The sequence below is a fragment of the Cololabis saira genome, chromosome 10 (genome assembly GCF_033807715.1).
Source record: "Cololabis saira isolate AMF1-May2022 chromosome 10, fColSai1.1, whole genome shotgun sequence".
Classification (NCBI taxonomy): domain Eukaryota; kingdom Metazoa; phylum Chordata; class Actinopteri; order Beloniformes; family Belonidae; genus Cololabis; species Cololabis saira.
Window position 1 is genome coordinate 1,905,471 of NC_084596.1, and position 21,866 is coordinate 1,927,336.

General features: G+C 42.0%; 1 protein-coding gene across 2 annotated transcripts in view; it reads right to left on the bottom strand.

Moving 5' to 3' along the window:
• The window catches only part of LOC133452301 (NLR family CARD domain-containing protein 3-like), a 47,447-nt gene that overhangs the window by 16,600 nt on the left and 8,981 nt on the right, over positions 1-21,866 (bottom strand). The window contains exons 8-9 of one of the 2 annotated variants that reach the window (XM_061731535.1): positions 13,242-13,415; positions 586-759 (exon numbers count right to left, since the gene is read on the bottom strand). The exons of the other annotated variant lie outside the window; for it this stretch is intronic. Of the exons in view, the coding sequence (XP_061587519.1) occupies positions 586-759; positions 13,242-13,415 (348 nt within the window). The remainder of the gene's footprint in view (positions 1-585; positions 760-13,241; positions 13,416-21,866) is intronic. 2 annotated transcript variants of the gene reach the window in all.

Consider the following 21,866-nt stretch of genomic DNA (forward strand, 5'->3'; position numbering starts at 1 on the left):
ATGTTTTGGTCGTGCTCGAGGTTGAGCTCCTTCTGGATATCTATCTTTGACACCATCTCTCATGTTTTTAAGAAAAAGATCAGCACCAACCCAATTATGGCAATATTTGGTACCTCACCCGAAGGAATTACACTTTCAACAAATCAAGAAGATGTGGTTGCTTTCGTTACACTACTTGCCAGAAAATTGATTCTTCGCAATTGGAAGAGCGTTAAGGCTCCAACACATAAACACTGGCTTGAAGAAGTATTGGCCCATTTAAAGTTAGAGAAACTGAGATACTCCTCTCATGGTTGTGTATGTTTGGTTTTATAATGTTTGGCAGCCATTCATGGACTATTTCAATAAGGGACTCTCTGTGGCTGCACACGGCAGCACTTGAGCAGGTGTCCTAGTGTCTGTTGTCTCTGTGTTGTGAGCATTTTGTTTATGCATTTAATTAATGATAATGTTGTAATTCAGCTGATGATTCCGATGAGACCCCAGAGAAACTGCTGTGAAAGGTCGGCAGCTAACGGGGATCAAATAAAACAACCAAACAAACAGTTCTAACGGTCAGCAGTTGAACACTTGGTGGATTCTGACCTGAGAGACTCCAGGTGACAGTGTGGACTCTCCAGTCCAGGACACAGCTTCTTCAGTCCTGAATCCTGCAGGTGGTTGTTGCTCAGGTCCAGTTCTGTCAGACTGGAGGACTGAGAGCTGAGAACTGAGGACAGATCTGGACAGATGTTCCCTGAGAGGAAACAGCCACTCAACCTGCAGAGGAGATTAAAGAGAAATCATGAGGTTATTAAGGAAAGTTTGTGTACAAAATTTCATGTACAAGACAACTCAAAGTGCTTAAAATAAAAAGATAAAAAAAGTACAATCTATAAGAAATTAAAAGCAGTAATTAAAAACAGACAGACATAAGTCAATAAAAAGGTTTTCAACTTGACTTAAGGCTATAGAGAGTTTCAGCATCCCTGATGCATTCTGGGAGTTTGTTCCACAAGTGAGGAGCAAAAGCTGAACGCTGACTCAACATGTTTGGTTTTAACTCTGAGTACAGAAAGTAGGCGTGTCCCTGACGACCTGAGGGTTCTGGTTGGTTCATCATGGACCAGGAGATCAGAGATGTATTTTGACCCGAAATCATTCAGAGATTCATAAACCAGCAGCAGGATTTAACATCTATTCTGGGACAGACAGGAAACTAGTGTAAAGATATTATAACTGGAGTTGTGTGGTCCACATGTTCTTTAAGTGATAACAGGCTGACTTCACTACTGTCTTACAGTTTTTCTCTATTGCCAAAACACAAAACCCAGTATTCTAAACCAAATGACCAGTTGCCTAAACACATTTAGTAAAACTACCCCCCTTTTGCCACAACCACAAACACAATTCACCTGTAGACACTGTTCACAAAACCCATCCCCTTTTTCTCAAAACTTTAAACACATTTTGCCGTGCTAAAACACATTTTGCATATAACTCTGCTCCAATATGCATTGTGAAGCTCATGTGCTGCACAATGCTACCCACAATCAGCAAAACTTGAACACAATGAACATACCTGGTGTCAATCAGTAAACACAACGACTCATAATTGAAAACACCTATTGCAAATGATGTGACCACACCTATATAAGTCAGTGCAGTTAGCTGAAGGCTCAAAAACAAAAATGGATGATCAAGACAGAAGAAGAGGAGTTCGTGTCAGAGGAGGGAGAAGAGTTTGTGTCAGAGGAGGGAGAAGAGTTTGTGTCACAGGAGGGAGAGGAGTTTGTGTCAGAGGAGGGAGAGGAGCAGGTCAAGGAGGGAGAGGAGCAGGCCGAGGAGGGAGAGGAGCAGGTCGAGGAGGGAGAGGATCAGGTCGAGGAGGGGGAGGAGCAGGTCGAGGAGGGAGAAGAGCAGGCCGAGGAGGGAGAAGAGCAGGCCGAGGAGGGAGAGGAGCAGGTCAAGGAGGGAGAGGAGCAGGTCAAGGAGGGAGAGGAGTGGGCCGAGGAGGGAGAGGAGCGGGCCAAGGAGTGGGCCAAAGAGGACAAGAAGCAGTCCAAAGAGGAGCAGGCCAAGGAGGGAGAGGAGAAGGAGGGCAAGCAAGACAACGCATTTTCATTACAGATAAAATGAGAGCAACAGTCATTGACCACGTCATTGTCCACGGCATGACAATGACCGAAGCGGGACAACGAGTCCAACCAAACCTCAGCAGATTCTCAGTGGCCACCATTATTCGGGCCTTCAGAGAACACAACAGGTACTTTATGTAGTAGTTTTTTAGTCACTACACTACATGTACACAGTATACAGTAGTAATAGTGGAGTGCACCTACATACAGACAAGTGCAATCATGGTTACAGTAAAAGTGTGTACTGCAAGTACCATTTCTGACCAAATGACTATGTTTGTTTCTCTAGAGTTGAAAGCTTGCCATTTGCAGGTGGGAGGGCTTCCAGATTCACACCAGCCCAAGAGGTCCTCATTGTGGATATGGTTCGGGAGAACAATGTGATCAGACTACGGGAGATACGGGAGAGGATCATTGGTGACAATTTGAACTTTCCGACCATTGACAATGTCAGCCTGACAACCATAGACAGAGTCCTCAAGCGCCAGAGAGTAAGAATGAAGCAGGCCTATAGGGTACCCTTTGAGCGCAACTCTGACAGAATAAAACACCTCCGTCGCCAGTATGTGCAAGTAAGTACAGTACAATCCATGGCCTACAGTACTTTACATACAATACTATACTGTCGTACTGTAATGTGCTGTATTGACTGTCTTTCTGAACACCTGAAAACGCTATTTGTTTCCACAGAGGATGTTCCAGTTGGAGTCCATGGCCAGACCCCATGAATTTATATTTGTGGATGAGGCTGGCTTCAACCTCACAAAAAGGAGGAGGAGAGGCCGTAACATCATAGGACGGAGAGCTATCGTTGATGTGCCCGGCCAACGTGGAGGAAACATCACTCTCTGCGCTGCCATGAGTTCTAGAGGGCTTCTCCACCGGCATGCTGAACTTGGTGCCTACAACCCTGAGCGTCTCCTCACCTTTCTAGGAGAGCTCAGAGATGTTTTGCATGACAATGACCACCTGAATGCTCGGCCAGCAGATCACCACGACCAGCAGATTCCTGGGCCAGCTGATCTTCCCATATACGTCATCCTCTGGGACAATGTTAGCTTCCATCGCAGCATCCAGGTCAGAGAGTGGTTTAACATCAATCAGCAATTCATTAATGTGTGTCTGCCACCCTATTCTCCGTTCCTAAACCCAATAGAGGAGTTCTTCTCATCATGGCGGTGGAAGGTCTATGACCGCCAACCTTACACCAGAGAGAACCTTCTCAGGGCTATGGACCTGGCCTGTGATGATGTGGCTGTGGAGGCGTTCCAAGGCTGGGTGCGGCATGCAAGGGCATTCTTCCCACGTTGTTTGGCTATGGACAATATTGCCTGTGACGTTGATGAGGTCCTGTGGCCCGACCCAGCCCGACGTGATGACGCCCCATGATTTCGGTGTCAACATACAACATACTGTGTCAATTTTCAAACGTACTGTAATAAAAGAAATCGCACCCTGAACATTGTGTTCTCAATTGTTACTTTACTGTATCTATTGTGTGTAATGGATCCTCTATGGAGTTTACAGTACTCATTTTTGCATTGAGTTGTGATATTACTGCATTTTCTGCATTATGTAACTATTCCCATGAAATGCACAAATCTATAGTTACAGTAATGCCCAAAACATATTTGAGAATAAAGAAGGGTTGCTCAAATGCATCCTGGCAGTTGTGAAACTGTAAAAAGAACAGTCTCACACTGTGGAAATTGTGTTTTAAATTTTTTTGGTAATGTGGTTAATGATGTTCAGTAGTGTTTACATTTTTGCAGGCCTTGAGTGGTATTTTGGTGTCAGAGTTTGCTTTTGAGCATATGAGCAACTGTTTTGGTGTGATGGGTTGGTTTTGAAAAGAAACTGTGAGGTTTGGTGTACGTAGCTTTAGAAAAGTGTTTTGTGTTTAGAGTTTTGTGAAAAGTGAGGGCAGTATCGTGAAATGTGTTTAAGCAATAGAGAAAAACTGTAATGTGGCTGTTCAGGTCTGAGTCCAGAACCACTCCCTGATTTCTGGGTTGGCTATTTGTTTTTAGCTTTACTACTTGAAGCTGAATGCCAACGTTTAATCCCCCACCCCCCCTTCTTCTGATTGGTTCATATTTGATAGTTCCTATTTTCTGCAATAACTTTTGAATGATTTGACATAAAGACTCGTGGGTGGTGTCATCAGACTCGGTTTTGAGTCCTTGAACATAATTGGTGCAAATTAGCCCCGCCCCTTCTTCTGATTGGTCCATATCTGATAGTTCCTGCTTTCTGCCATAACTTTTGAATGGTTTGATATAGAGAGTCGTGGGTGGTGTCATCCGCTAAATGTCCAGGCCTGAAGAATCTACATGCAAGTCATACAAGCTTCCACTGCAGCACACCTGAACGTGCACAAGGGGAGGGCCCGTTCATCGCTGCTTGCAGCTTTAATTTCTGTTTTTATCTTCAATTAACTGAAGTACTGTAAATCGTGGCACATTTTTAATCCAATCAATGCATTTGATAACATTTTTTAATTGGATTATAGTCTCTAAGTGAGATGCTTATATATATATTGGGGTGTCATCTGCATAGTCATGTTAGCATTTTTTTTTTTTTTTCATAATTTGAGCAAGTGAGAGCAGGTCATATTAAACAAAAGAGACCCCCGAATTGAACCTTGAGGAACTCCACATGTTATTTATGTTAGCTCTGATTTGTAGTTACCTAAAGACACAAAATATACTTTGTCTTTTAGATAGGACTGAAACCAGGTTAGTGCCGTGCTAGAAGGTCCCACCCAATTATTCAACCTGTCTATCAAGATGTTCTTGTTGATTGTGTTGAAAGCAGCACTGATATCCAGTAAGACTAAGACTGAAATGTTGGCACTATTGGAGTGGATATCATTAAGGACCTTTACTAGAGCTGTCTTAGTGCTGGGATGTGGCCGGAAACCTGACTGGAACACATCAAAACCGTCATTGAGTGTCAGGACGTTGTTCAGGTTTTTGAAAAATAGGTTAAATTCAGGATATTGACATGCATACAAGAAAGGCCACTCCACAGCTACAACGCTTGCTCAAATGACGGATGATTGGTTGCTTGAAAAGGATGACAAAAAAAATAGTTGGTGCGACACCATGTAGGGAAGGAGTGAGGTGGAAGAGCTCAACACCAGAAATCTGTAAAGACGCTTTTGCTTTTGTTTCATAACCGCATTAACACGGCTCCTATATTTGATAAAGTCACCAGTCGACTGTTAAATCTGTTCGAGTTGTGTCCAACAAGCTAAAACAGCGCCATGCCTGACAGGCGCTGGGCCCCCAGCAAACAAGCTAACGATAGCGCTAGCTCCCAGGCAATGCAGAGTAAATCCTCTGACCAACCTATAATTCAAGCCATACGTGATCTGAAAGACGAACTTATTGCCAAAATTGACCAGAAGGCGGAGGCACAACGTACGGAGCTGCACACTCAAATTGAGGCCTTGAAGAGTGAGTTGAAGAAGGCCAATGAACTGGCCGAGGCCCGGAGTGCAGCACTAGAGGGACGGGTCGCTCACCTGGAGACGGCGACCGGCGAGCAGTCGGACATGATCACCGCGCTGGAACAGGAGGTGACTCGGATGAAAAAAGAGATCACAACGCTGAAAGATAAAGCTGAGGATTTAGAGGCGAGATCGCGGCGCTGCAACATCCGAGTGGTCGGTGTGAAAGAGGGTCGGGAGAGTGGAAAGCGGCCGGTCTAGTTCATGACTGATATGCTCCGAGAGCTGCTTCAGCTGGATAAAGCCCCGGCTCTGGACCGGGCTCATCGCGTTCTGAGAAGCAAGGTAACACAGGACAACCAGCCGCAAAGGGCTTTCATCGTTAGATGCCACTACTTTCAAGAGAAGGAAGAGATTATGAGGAAGGCTGTGGCACTGCGGCAATCTCAAACAAGCAACGGGGGCACGGTTCGTGTTTTACCCGACTTCACCCAAGCCGTTTCCAAACAGCGAGCCGCTTTCACGGAGGTGCGCAACCTGTTACGTTTGTGTGAGGGCATTCACTTTGGGCTGTGGTACCCCGCGGATCTCCGGATCACTCTGGAAGATGGAACTTGGGTGAGCTTCAGGGATCCTGATAAAGCTAAAACATATGCGTTGGAAAAACTGGTTACTACAGCTAACTGATGCAGCTCTGGTATGTATCACATAAGCTGCTCTCTGACAGGGTCCGTGATTGAGGCTGAAATGTGGGCTGTTATATACACAGCTGGACCCCTCCATTCATTATGATGCATCAGCTTTTCCAATTTGAACACTGGACTGATATGGTTGGTTGCTGACACAATTGGACCGGTATGTTTATGTGCGTATGTATATATATATATGTATGTATGTATGTGTGTGTGTATGTATGTATGTATGTATGTATGTATGTATGTATGTATGTATGTATGTATGTATGTATGTATGTATGTATGTATGTATGTATGTATGTATGTATATATATATATATATATATATATATATATATATATATATATATATATATATATATATATATATATATATATATATATATATGTATGTTTTTTTTTTGTATTTTCTTATGTATTATTTATTTTTTTATTTTCTCTTTTTTCTTTATTTTTTCCTCCTTATGTAAACTTTTATTTACAGTGTGCAAGCAACCACTGTTATTTTGCATTGGACTCAGACAATTTACATGGAAATATAATGTTATAGCATTATCTTCTGTTGATCTTCAATTTAATATATTTAATGCGGTTTCATGGAAGAGCTACTATAATTGTTCATTAATGGTTCTGGTTAAAGCTCTGTGTGACGGAGCGGCTCCCTCACTGAGTGCGGTCGTCCCCTGACTGCAGGCAGTGCACAAACATACATTCACACAACTACACTCATACATGCATGTTGTACTTTCTCTCCGCTCCCTTTCTGTCTTAAGCACCATTAATGATTACCATTATCCTTTTTTTTCCCCCAGTTTAGTAGTTCAACTGAGGGTGCACACTTAGTTGTCCTATGTTTATTTATTCATACATGTATACTCACATGCACACACACACACACCCACCCACACACCGCATGGTCATCAGCTGTGTCCCATTCAGTCTGATTGCCAAACAGAGGGATCAGTGATTGAATCCAGGTGTAGTGGGAGGGGTTAAAGGTATAAATGAAGCCGGTTTGGCTTGGGATGAGGAGTTTTTTTGAAATCAGCTGTACAGAAGGCAGCATCTCAGTAGAAACTTTGGCTTTGTGAGAAACTTCCTGTTTGAATGTTTTGTTTTATTTTATTTTTTTGCATTTTTCAATTAATTTCGTTTTTTTCAACTGCAGTATTTTTCTCTTGCATTATTATAAAAGATGCACCTTTGCATCCTAGAAGGCCGGCTACAATAAAATACAATATTATACTTTAATATTATCCGACTGCCAGTTTTTTTTGATTGGAGAGTTTTTTCTGGAAAGAACCCCGTCACACTCTGATTCACATGGTAAGCTATTTAGTATAGTTTGGAAGTTAGTATTGAAAGGAGTAGGAGTACTAGAGTGCTGACAATCCTTTATTGTCCGGCACTCCTGTTTACTGTTAACTTAGCCATTAGAATTTGTTGTCTTTTATAATTTTATTTTGCATGTAACACTAGAGATAGAGGTGATTCTGTCACAAGGATGGCCAGCTGGAATGTCTGCGGTCTTAATAATTGAATAAAACGTAACAATTTTCTCACCTGTCAAAACTTAAAGTTGAAATAGCTTTTTTACAAGAGACGCATTTGCAGAATAGTGATCAGTCCAGGCTTTGCCGAAGCCATTTTGCTCAGGTGTTTCATTTGGATTTTAACTATAAAAGTCGTGGTGCAGCCATTCTTATCCACAGGAATGTGCAGTTTGTCGAATCCCATCTCATAAGTGATAAAAATGGCAGATTCATAATTGTGCAAGGTAAATTGTACAGCACACCTGTAGTGCTTGTCAAAATGTATGCCCCAAATTGGGACAACATGCAATTTTTTGCAGATCTTTTTTCATTACTTCCAGACTTAAATTCACAAAATAATCATATTAGGCGCTGACCTCAACTGTGTCTTAAATGCTAAATTAGATCGCTCTAAACAAACACCAGGTACACTGAGTAGATCTGCACGCTGCATTAACTCCGTTTTAAAGACGTATAAGATATCGGATGTCTGGAGGTTTCAAAATCCAACATCCCACAAATATTCTTTTTTTTCACCGGCCCACCAGTCATTTTCGAGAATAGATTATTTTCTTTTGGATGACCAGTTGATCCACCTGTTACAGTCGATTAAATACGAAACCATGGTTATCTCAGATCATTGCCCTGTGGTGATGGGTATTAGCTTTCCCAACAATATAGTCCCTCAGCGAACATGGCGTTTTAATCTTCGTCTCCTATCTGATCAAGATTTTGTGCGTTACATATCCAACCATATTGATCTATTCATGGACACCAATCAAAACCCAAAGACAAGTAAAGGCTGCCTTTGGGAAACCCTAAAAGCCTATCTAAGGGGTATGATAATATCATATACTGCCAGTGCTAGCAAGAAGAGCGCAAAACGTCTATCAGAAATAGAGACGAGGATCCAGGCCATCGATCAGCAACATTTAGTGACACCTTCTGAAAATCTCTATTGGGAAAGACTTTTACTACAAACAGAACATGACATTATAATGACTGACCGTGCCGAGGATCTCCATCGAAAGTCCCGTTTAAACTATTATGAATCTGGAGAACGCGCTAGTAGGCTTCTGAGTCATCAGCTTAGACAATCTGCAGCAACGAGCTTCATTACTGAAATTGGATAAGGCAATAGTGGTAGTACCACAGACCAAAAGACAATTACAGTTTTTCACAATTGTTTAAACACATTTATTGGAACATCAGACACAATGTGCACAACCTGAAACTCATGTTTCAGGTGGCTGAACCAATCCTGCTGAACTCCAAGCACATTTACTGCTCTAGACTCAAATTCCCATTCCATACCACATATTTCTCACAACACTACACACAATTCCCAATATCCTGAACACTCTTCCTGAATTCCCTCTCTTGCTGTTCACACAGAACACACAGTCAATCACATTTCTAAACTCCAAAGGCTGTTGTGCAATATGCAATCAGCAATTTGCCATAAATAGTCCACGGGCCAGAGCCCAACATTTCACTTGTCAGTACCACTCAAGGTGACCAAACTTGCTTATACTTTTTGAAAAGATCCATGTCTGTAGGTGATATTTTGGTATGATAACCCTTCCTGAGTGGCAGCTGGATCATAGTTATCAGCTCATGAAGTTACCAGCCCCTTCAGAAAATTACATTTTAGATGCTGCTGCATATCCTGGTTTAGACTCATGTACAGGATATCTGTCAATGTTTCACAATATTGTCTTTGTTATCATTTTAAAGGGGACCTTTGAAGCATTCATTCAAACTAAGATGTGAAACGTTTCCTGAATCCTTATGGTCCTGTGAGTATTCAATTTTTTGTATTTTGTGTCTCTGTTGTTCCTAGATGACACAGGGATAAAAGATAGTATATCATTTAGGCAAAAATTGTGTAAAAATGTGTGTTGTTTATAGTTTAAAGAGCTGCAGTGACCTCTATGTTGGTCAGAAAGATTCACATCTTAGCTTGAATGAAAGCTTAAAATGATACCAAAGATAATATAGTGAAACATTGACAGCTATCCTGTACATGAGTTTAAACCAGGATATGCACCAGCATAAAATGTAATTTTCTGAACTTCATGAGCTATGATCCAGCTGCCACTCAGGAAGGTTATCATACCATCATCTACAGACATGGATCTTTTCAAAAATTATAAGCAAGTGACCTTGAGTGGTACTGATATTTGGCCTGGCCCATGGACTATAAAAGGGTCACAGGTGAGCTCCTGGTTTGTTTGGAGAACAATGGATGGTGGCAATATTGAGAGAGGTGAGCAGCTTGCTGTGATGTCCAGTGGACTGCACATTTTGAGTCCAAATACTGTAAAATATTATTTGTTGTTACAGTAAAGAATTGTGTGGTGTTTTCTATTTGAGTAGCCTATACATATGAATACTATATGGTGATATATTACATCCGACAGCTGAAGGTGTAACACTGAACATACAAATGCATGATTCTACTGAACATTCATATAGTGTTTTCCATTCATACTATAGTGTCTTCCATTCTGCACATCAGTGTTCAGTGGCTGCTTAGAAATGTCTACTCAAATGATGTATGTGTTTGTCATTTGAGAAGGAAATACGATTTAGTGAAGAGTTAACTCTGTTTTGAGGGTAGAGTGTGCTTTTGCAAGAGAAGTGTAGGATTTTGCATTTTGTGTGTGAGTTTTGTAATTTATGTTTAGAGTTTTGAGAAAGTGTGGTAGTCTATCAGGAAATGTGTTTAAACAATTGTGAAAAACTGTAATGAACAATTCCAAACATTCTACAAAACGTTATATAAATCAGATGCGGGTAATGATTCTCTGCTCACAGTTTTTCAATCATTTAAGGATGCTGTCCCTAGACCAGGATGATGTCAGCGCACTTGAGGAACCTTTGACACAGGCGGAAATCGAAAGGGCCATTAAAACATCAAAATCTGGGAAGTCACCTGGCCCAGACGGCTACCCCATCGAATTTTATAAAGCCTTCTCTGTCAAATTGGTACCACTTCTACGCGAAGTATATGAAGAGGCTCTGCAGAATAAAACCCTGCCCATAACAATTACACAGGCGTCTATATCTGTACTCCTCAAAAAGGGTAAAGACCCACTGAAATGTGACTCCTACCGGCCAATTAGTTTGCTCTGTTGTGATTACAAAATTTTAACAAAGACCCTCGCAGCGAGACTCGAACCAATCATGCAAAACATAATCCACAGAGATCAAACAGGTTTTATGACTGGCAGGCAGCTAGCTGGCAATTTACGTTGTCTCTATAACATAATATATACACCAAACCATAACCATACACAATTTTGGACAGAAATGTTGTAGCTGGGTAAACCCTTTTGTATTGTAATCCACAGGCCTCTGTGCGGACCAATAATCTTACATCAGATTACTTTCCCATTCTCAGGGACACAAGGCAGGGGTGCCCCCTGTCACCCCTATTGTTTAATATCGCTATTGAACCTCTGGCCGTGTGCTTGAGGGAGAATACTGGATTAGAGGGCATAGACTGTTGCAGGCTCAATCATAAACTTTCATTATATTGTGATGATCTCCTCTTGTACCTCTCGCAGCCAGATACATCCATACCTGTTGCATTAGATGTGATTACTAAATTTGGGGTAGTCTCCGGCTATAAAATACGTTTTTCGAAAAGCCTAATTTTTCCCATAAGCTCAGCCGTAAAGCAGAGGTCTTTTGACATGTTCCCCTTTACGGTTACACATGACTCTTCTTTTAAATATTTAGGTGTCCAGGTTACTGAGAAATTCAAGGATTTATTCAAACACAATTTAAGGGTAGCACTGGAAATAACTAGACAGGATTTGACAAGGTGGTCATCCCCTCCACTATCTCTAGCAGGAAGAATTAACTCCATCAAAATGACTATAATGCCACGATTTTTATTTATTTTTCAGACAATCCCTATATTCATTCCTAAAGCATTCTTCACTGAACTGAATAAGTACATATCCATCTTTATATGGAATAGAACTGTGCCACGTATTAGAAAGGCATTCTTAGAAAGGCAGAGGGAAAATGGGGGTCTGGCCTGATGTATTACTACCGGGCGGCGTAGTACTACTACCTCCACGCCCTCTCATATTGAACATCTGACATCCCTGAACATGAGGCACCGATTTGGTTACTTATGGAACAATATTCTAGCTCCCCAAACTCATTGGCTGCCTTAGCTTGTGCTCCGATGCCAATTAGTAAGCGCTATCACACAAATAATCGGGGGCTCCCTCCGAATTTGGTCACAATTCAGAGTGCATTTTGGACACAAGAAACCACTTTTGTCGAGTCCTATTCTGGCTAACCCCATCTTCCCTCCCTCTTTCATGGACCCGGCATTTAAATTGTGGAAAAGTAGAGGCTTCATATGTGTAAGGGATTTCTTTAAAGACGGTTCCTTCATGTCATTTGAAAATTTAAAAGCGCATCACAACATTCCAAAAACTCACTTCTTCAGGTATCTGCAGATTCGAAATTACATTAAGACATGTTTTTCACCTTCCCTAACACCTACAGAGGAAGATTGGATTGATGATTGTGTAGACAGGGATCCACAAACTAAAGGCTTTATTTCATTTGTATATGACACAATCCAAATTGCAGCTTCTCCCTCTCTTCATCATATAAACACAAAATGGGAGGAGGATCTCAACCTGCGGATACCAGATGTGACCTGGCAATTGGTAGAGTGAACGCATCCTCCATCTGTATCAGACATGGTCTGATCCAGTTCAGGGTATTCCACAAACTTCACTTATCCCGGACCAGACTAGCTAAGCTATATACAAATGTTGACCCAATATGTGAAAGATGTCACCAGACCGACGCCACCCTCAGCCACATGTTTTGGTTGTGCTCGAGGTTGAGCTCCTTCTGGATATCTATCTTTGACACCATCTCTCATGTTTTTAAGAAAAAGATCAGCACCAACCCAATTATGGCAATATTTGGTACCTCACCCGAAGGAATTACACTTTCAACAAATCAAGAAGATGTGGTTGCTTTCGTTACACTACTTGCCAGAAAATTGATTCTTCGCAATTGGAAGAGCGTTAAGGCTCCAACACATAAACACTGGCTTGAAGAAGTATTGGCCCATTTAAAGTTAGAGAAACTGAGATACTCCTCTCATGGTTGTGTATGTTTGGTTTTATAATGTTTGGCAGCCATTCATGGACTATTTCAATAAGGGACTCTCTGTGGCTGCACACGGCAGCACTTGAGCAGGTGTCCTAGTGTCTGTTGTCTCTGTGTTGTGAGCATTTTGTTTATGCATTTAATTAATGATAATGTTGTAATTCAGCTGATGATTCCGATGAGACCCCAGAGAAACTGCTGTGAAAGGTCGGCAGCTAACGGGGATCGAATAAAACAACCAAACAAACAGTTCTAACGGTCAGCAGTTGAACACTTGGTGGATTCTGACCTGAGAGACTCCAGGTGACAGTGTGGACTCTCCAGTCCAGGACACAGCTTCTTCAGTCCTGAATCCTGCAGGTGGTTGTTGCTCAGGTCCAGTTCTGTCAGACTGGAGGACTGAGAGCTGAGAACTGAGGACAGATCTGGACAGATGTTCCCTGAGAGGAAACAGCCACTCAACCTGCAGAGGAGATTAAAGAGAAATCATGAGGTTATTAAGGAAAGTTTGTGTACAAAAATGTACAAAATGTACATGTGTACAAGACAACTCAAAGTGCTTAAAATAAAAAGATAAAAAAAGTACGATCTATAAGAAATTAAAATCAGTAATTAAAAACAGACAGACATAAGTCAATAAAAAGGTTTTCAACTTGACTTAAGGCTATAGAGAGTTTCAGCATCCCTGATGCATTCTGGGAGTTTGTTCCACAGGTGAGGAGCAAAAGCTGAACGCTGACTCAACATGTTTGGTTTTAACTCTGAGTACAGAAAGTAGGCGTGTCCCTGACGACCTGAGGGTTCTGGTTGGTTCATCATGGACCAGGAGATCAGAGATGTATTTTGACCCGAAATCATTCAGAGATTCATAAACCAGCAGCAGGATTTAACATCTATTCTGGGACAGACAGGAAACTAGTGTAAAGATATTATAACTGGAGTTGTGTGGTCCACATGTTCTTTAAGTGATAACAGGCTGACTTCACTACTGTCTTACAGTTTTTCTCTATTGCCAAAACACAAAACCCAGTATTCTAAACCAAATGACCAGTTGCCTAAACACATTTAGTAAAACTACCCCCCTTTTGCCACAACCACAAACACAATTCACCTGTAGACACTGTTCACAAAACCCATCCCCTTTTTCTCAAAACTTTAAACACATTTTGCCGTGCTAAAACACATTTTGCATATAACTCTGCTCCAATATGCATTGTGAAGCTCATGTGCTGCACAATGCTACCCACAATCAGCAAAACTTGAACACAATGAACATACCTGGTGTCAATCAGTAAACACAACGACTCATAATTGAAAACACCTATTGCAAATGATGTGACCACACCTATATAAGTCAGTGCAGTTAGCTGAAGGCTCAAAAACAAAAATGGATGATCAAGACAGAAGAAGAGGAGTTCGTGTCAGAGGAGGGAGAAGAGTTTGTGTCAGAGGAGGGAGAAGAGTTTGTGTCACAGGAGGGAGAGGAGTTTGTGTCAGAGGAGGGAGAGGAGCAGGCCGAGGAGGGAGAGGAGCAGGTCGAGGAGGGAGAGGATCAGGTCGAGGAGGGGGAGGAGCAGGTCGAGGAGGGAGAAGAGCAGGCCGAGGAGGGAGAAGAGCAGGCCGAGGAGGGAGAGGAGCAGGTCAAGGAGGGAGAGGAGCAGGTCAAGGAGGGAGAGGAGTGGGCCGAGGAGGGAGAGGAGCGGGCCAAGGAGTGGGCCAAAGAGGACAAGAAGCAGTCCAAAGAGGAGCAGGCCAAGGAGGGAGAGGAGAAGGAGGGCAAGCAAGACAACGCATTTTCATTACAGATAAAATGAGAGCAACAGTCATTGACCACGTCATTGTCCACGGCATGACAATGACCGAAGCGGGACAACGAGTCCAACCAAACCTCAGCAGATTCTCAGTGGCCACCATTATTCGGGCCTTCAGAGAACACAACAGGTACTTTATGTAGTAGTTTTTTAGTCACTACACTACATGTACACAGTATACAGTAGTAATAGTGGAGTGCACCTACATACAGACAAGTGCAATCATGGTTACAGTAAAAGTGTGTACTGCAAGTACCATTTCTGACCAAATGATTATGTTTGTTTCTCTAGAGTTGAAAGCTTGCCATTTGCAGGTGGGAGGGCTTCCAGATTCACACCAGCCCAAGAGGTCCTCATTGTGGATATGGTTCGGGAGAACAATGTGATCAGACTACGGGAGATACGGGAGAGGATCATTGGTGACAATTTGAACTTTCCGACCATTGACAATGTCAGCCTGACAACCATAGACAGAGTCCTCAAGCGCCAGAGAGTAAGAATGAAGCAGGCCTATAGGGTACCCTTTGAGCGCAACTCTGACAGAATAAAACACCTCCGTCGCCAGTATGTGCAAGTAAGTACAGTACAATCCATGGCCTACAGTACTTTACATACAATACTATACTGTCGTACTGTAATGTGCTGTATTGACTGTCTTTCTGAACACCTGAAAACGCTATTTGTTTCCACAGAGGATGTTCCAGTTGGAGTCCATGGCCAGACCCCATGAATTTATATTTGTGGATGAGGCTGGCTTCAACCTCACAAAAAGGAGGAGGAGAGGCCGTAACATCATAGGACGGAGAGCTATCGTTGATGTGCCCGGCCAACGTGGAGGAAACATCACTCTCTGCGCTGCCATGAGTTCTAGAGGGCTTCTCCACCGGCATGCTGAACTTGGTGCCTACAACCCTGAGCGTCTCCTCACCTTTCTAGGAGAGCTCAGAGATGTTTTGCATGACAATGACCACCTGAATGCTCGGCCAGCAGATCACCACGACCAGCAGATTCCTGGGCCAGCTGATCTTCCCATATACGTCATCCTCTGGGACAATGTTAGCTTCCATCGCAGCATCCAGGTCAGAGAGTGGTTTAACATCAATCAGCAATTCATTAATGTGTGTCTGCCACCCTATTCTCCGTTCCTAAACCCAATAGAGGAGTTCTTCTCATCATGGCGGTGGAAGGTCTATGACCGACAACCTTACACCAGAGAGAACCTTCTCAGGGCTATGGACCTGGCCTGTGATGATGTGGCTGTGGAGGCGTTCCAAGGCTGGGTGCGGCATGCAAGGGCATTCTTCCCACGTTGTTTGGCTATGGACAATATTGCCTGTGACGTTGATGAGGTCCTGTGGCCCGACCCAGCCCGACGTGATGACGCCCCATGATTTCGGTGTCAACATACAACATACTGTGTCAATTTTCAAACGTACTGTAATAAAAGAAATCGCACCCTGAACATTGTGTTCTCAATTGTTACTTTACTGTATCTATTGTGTGTAATGGATCCTCTATGGAGTTTACAGTACTCATTTTTGCATTGAGTTGTGATATTACTGCATTTTCTGCATTATGTAACTATTCCCATGAAATGCACAAATCTATAGTTACAGTAATGCCCAAAACATATTTGAGAATAAAGAAGGGTTGCTCAAATGCATCCTGGCAGTTGTGAAACTGTAAAAAGAACAGTCTCACACTGTGGAAATTGTGTTTTAAATTTTTTTGGTAATGTGGTTAATGATGCTCAGTAGTGTTTACATTTTTGCAGGCCTTGAGTGGTATTTTGGTGTCAGAGTTTGCTTTTGAGCATATGAGCAACTGTTTTGGTGTGATGGGTTGGTTTTGAAAAGAAACTGTGAGGTTTGGTGTACGTAGCTTTAGAAAAGTGTTTTTTGTTTAGAGTTTTGTGAAAAGTGAGGGCAGTATCGTGAAATGTGTTTAAGCAATAGAGAAAAACTGTAATGTGGCTGTTCAGGTCTGAGTCCAGAACCACTCCCTGATTTCTGGGTTGGCTATTTGTTTTTAGCTTTACTACTTGAAGCTGAATGCCAACGTTTAATCCCCCACCCCCCCTTCTTCTGATTGGTTCATATTTGATAGTTCCTATTTTCTGCAATAACTTTTGAATGATTTGACATAAAGACTCGTGGGTGGTGTCATCAGACTCGGTTTTGAGTCCTTGAACATAATTGGTGCAAATTAGCCCCGCCCCTTCTTCTGATTGGTCCATATCTGATAGTTCCTGCTTTCTGCCATAACTTTTGAATGGTTTGATATAGAGAGTCGTGGGTGGTGTCATCCGCTAAATGTCCAGGCCTGAAGAATCTACATGCAAGTCATACAAGCTTCCACTGCAGCACACCTAAACGTGCACAAGGGGAGGGCCCGTTCATCGCTGCTTGCAGCTTTAATTTCTGTTTTTATCTTCAATTAACTGAAGTACTGTAAATCGTGGCACATTTTTAATGCAATCAATGCATTTGATAACATTTTTTAATTGGATTATAGTCTCTAAGTGAGATGCTTATATATATATTGGGGTGTCATCTGCATAGTCATGTTAGCATTTTTTTTTTTTTTTCATAATTTGAGCAAGTGAGAGCAGGTCATATTAAACAAAAGAGACCCCCGAATTGAACCTTGAGGAACTCCACATGTTATTTATGTTAGCTCTGATTTGTAGTTACCTAAAGACACAAAATATTCTTTGTCTTTTAGATAGGACTGAAACCAGGTTAGTGCCGTGCTAGAAGGTCCCACCCAATTATTCAACCTGTCTATCAAGATGTTCTTGTTGATTGTGTTGAAAGCAGCACTGATATCCAGTAAGACTAAGACTGAAATGTTGGCACTATTGGAGTGGATATCATTAAGGACCTTTACTAGAGCTGTCTTAGTGCTGGGATGTGGCCGGAAACCTGACTGGAACACATCAAAACCGTCATTGAGTGTCAGGACGTTGTTCAGGTTTTTGAAAAATAGGTTAAATTCAGGATATTGACATGCATACAAGAAAGGCCACTCCACAGCTACAACGCTTGCTCAAATGACGGATGATTGGTTGCTTGAAAAGGATGACAAAAAAAATAGTTGGTGCGACACCATGTAGGGAAGGAGTGAGGTGGAAGAGCTCAACACCAGAAATCTGTAAAGACGCTTTTGCTTTTGTTTCATAACCGCATTAACACGGCTCCTATATTTGATAAAGTCACCAGTCGACTGTTAAATCTGTTCGAGTTGTGTCCAACAAGCTAAAACAGCGCCATGCCTGACAGGCGCTGGGCCCCCAGCAAACAAGCTAACGATAGCGCTAGCTCCCAGGCAATGCAGAGTAAATCCTCTGACCAACCTATAATTCAAGCCATACGTGATCTGAAAGACGAACTTATTGCCAAAATTGACCAGAAGGCGGAGGCACAACGTACGGAGCTGCACACTCAAATTGAGGCCTTGAAGAGTGAGTTGAAGAAGGCCAATGAACTGGCCGAGGCCCGGAGTGCAGCACTAGAGGGACGGGTCGCTCACCTGGAGACGGCGACCGGCGAGCAGTCGGACATGATCACCGCGCTGGAACAGGAGGTGACTCGGATGAAAAAAGAGATCACAACGCTGAAAGATAAAGCTGAGGATTTAGAGGCGAGATCGCGGCGCTGCAACATCCGAGTGGTCGGTGTGAAAGAGGGTCGGGAGAGCGGAAAGCGGCCGGTCTAGTTCATGGCTGATATGCTCCGAGAGCTGCTTCAGCTGGATAAAGCCCCGGCTCTGGACCGGGCTCATCGCGTTCTGAGAAGCAAGGTAACACAGGACAACCAGCCGCAAAGGGCTTTCATCGTTAGATGCCCCTACTTTCAAGAGAAGGAAGAGATTATGAGGAAGGCTGTGGCACTGCGGCAACTTCAAACAAGCAACGGGGGCACGGTTCGTGTTTTACCCGACTTCACCCAAGCCGTTTCCAAACAGCGAGCCGCTTTCACGGAGGTGCGCAACCTGTTACGTTTGTGTGAGGGCATTCACTTTGGGCTGTGGTACCCCGCGGATCTCCGGATCACTCTGGAAGATGGAACTTGGGTGAGCTTCAGGGATCCTGATAAAGCTAAAACATATGCGTTGGAAAAACTGGTTACTACAGCTAACTGATGCAGCTCTGGTATGTATCACATAAGCTGCTCTCTGACAGGGTCCGTGATTGAGGCTGAAATGTGGGCTGTTATATACACAGCTGGACCCCTCCATTCATTATGATGCATCAGCTTTTCCAATTTGAACACTGGACTGATATGGTTGGTTGCTGACACAATTGGACCGGTATGTTTATGTGCGTATGTATGTATGTGTGTGTGTGTGTGTGTGTGTGTGTGTGTGTGTGTGTGTGTGTGTGTGTGTGTGTGTGTGTGTGTGTGTGTGTGTGTGTGTGTGTGTGTGTGTGTGTGTGTGTGTGTGTGTGTGTGTGTGTGTGTGTGTGTGTGTGTGTGTGTATGTATGTATGTATGTATGTATGTATGTATGTATGTATGTATGTATGTATGTATGTATATATATATATATATGTATGTATGTATGTATGTATGTATGTATGTATGTATGTATGTATGTATGTATGTATGTATGTATGTATGTATGTATGTATGTATGTATGTATGTATGTATGTATGTATGTATGTATGTATGTATGTATGTATGTATATATATATATATATATATATATATATATGTATGTATGTTTTTTTTTTGTATTTTCTTATGTATTATTTATTTTTTTATTTTCTCTTTTTTCTTTATTTTTTCCTCCTTATGTAAACTTTTATTTACAGTGTGCAAGCAACCACTGTTATTTTGCATTGGACTCAGACAATTTACATGGAAATATAATGTTATAGCATTATCTTCTGTTGATCTTCAATTTAATATATTTAATGCGGTTTCATGGAAGAGCTACTATAATTGTTCATTAATGGTTCTGGTTAAAGCTCTGTGTGACGGAGCGGCTCCCTCACTGAGTGCGGTCGTCCCCTGACTGCAGGCAGTGCACAAACATACATTCACACAACTACACTCATACATGCATGTTGTACTTTCTCTCCGCTCCCTTTCTGTCTTAAGCACCATTAATGATTACCATTATCCTTTTTTTCCCCCCAGTTTAGTAGTTCAACTGAGGGTGCACACTTAGTTGTCCTATGTTTATTCATTCATACATGTATACTCACATGCACACACACACACACCCACACACCGCATGGTCATCAGCTGTGTCCCATTCAGTCTGATTGCCAAACAGAGGGATCAGTGATTGAATCCAGGTGTAGTGGGAGGGGTTAAAGGTATAAATGAAGCCGGTTTGGCTTGGGATGAGGAGTTTTTTTGAAATCAGCTGTACAGAAGGCAGCATCTCAGTAGAAACTTTGGCTTTGTGAGAAACTTCCTGTTTGAATGTTTTGTTTTATTTTATTTTTTTGCATTTTTCAATTAATTTCGTTTTTTTCAACTGCAGTATTTTTCTCTTGCATTATTATAAAAGATGCACCTTTGCATCCTAGAAGGCCGGCTACAATAAAATACAATATTATACTTTAATATTATCCGACTGCCAGTTTTTTTTGATTGGAGAGTTTTTTCTGGAAAGAACCCCGTCACACTCTGATTCACATGGTAAGCTATTTAGTATAGTTTGGAAGTTAGTATTGAAAGGAGTAGGAGTACTAGAGTGCTGACAATCCTTTATTGTCCGGCACTCCTGTTTACTGTTAACTTAGCCATTAGAATTTGTTGTCTTTTATAATTTTATTTTGCATGTAACACTAGAGATAGAGGTGATTCTGTCACAAGGATGGCCAGCTGGAATGTCTGCGGTCTTAATAATTGAATAAAACGTAACAATTTTCTCACCTGTCAAAACTTAAAGTTGAAATAGCTTTTTTACAAGAGACGCATTTGCAGAATAGTCATCAGTCCAGGCTTTGCCGAAGCCATTTTGCTCAGGTGTTTCATTTGGATTTTAACTATAAAAGTCGTGGTGCAGCCATTCTTATCCACAGGAATGTGCAGTTTGTCGAATCCCATCTCATAAGTGATAAAAATGGCAGATTCATAATTGTGCAAGGTAAATTGTACAGCACACCTGTAGTGCTTGTCAAAATGTATGCCCCAAATTGGGACAACATGCAATTTTTTGCAGATCTTTTTTCATTACTTCCAGACTTAAATTCACAAAAGTTCATATTAGGCGCTGACCTCAACTGTGTCTTAAATGCTAAATTAGATCGCTCTAAACAAACACCAGGTACACTGAGTAGATCCGCACGCTGCATTAACTCCTTTTTAAAGACGTATAAGATATCGGATGTCTGGAGGTTTCAAAATCCAACATCCCACAAATATTCTTTTTTTTCACCGGCCCACCAGTCATTTTCGAGAATAGATTATTTTCTTTTGGATGACCAGTTGATCCACCCGTTACAGTCGATTAAATACGAAACCATGGTTATCTCAGATCATTGCCCTGTGGTGATGGGTATTAGATTTCTATATAGTCCCTCAGCGAACATGGCGTTTTAATCTTCGTCTCTTATCTGATCAAGATTTTGTGCGTTACATATCCAACCATATTGATCTATTCATGGACACCAATCAAAACCCAAAGACAAGTAAAGGCTGCCTTTGGGAAACCCTAAAAGCCTATCTAAGGGGTATGATAATATCATATACTGCCAGTGCTAGCAAGAAGAGCGCAAAACGTCTATCAGAAATAGAGACGAGGATCCAGGCCATCGATCAGGAACATTCAGTGACACCTTCTGAAAATCTCTATCGGGACAGACTTTTACTACAAACAGAACATGACATTATAATGACTGACCGTGCCGAGGATCTCCATCGAAAGTCCCGTTTAAACTATTATGAATCTGGAGAACGCGCTAGTAGGCTTCTGAGTCATCAGCTTAGACAATCTGCAGCAACGAGCTTCATTACTGAAATTGGATAAGGCAACAGTGGTAGTACCACAGACCAAAAGACAATTAATGAACAATTCCAAAAATTCTACAAAACGTTATATAAATCAGATGCGGGTAATGATTCTCTGCTCACAGTTTTTCAAT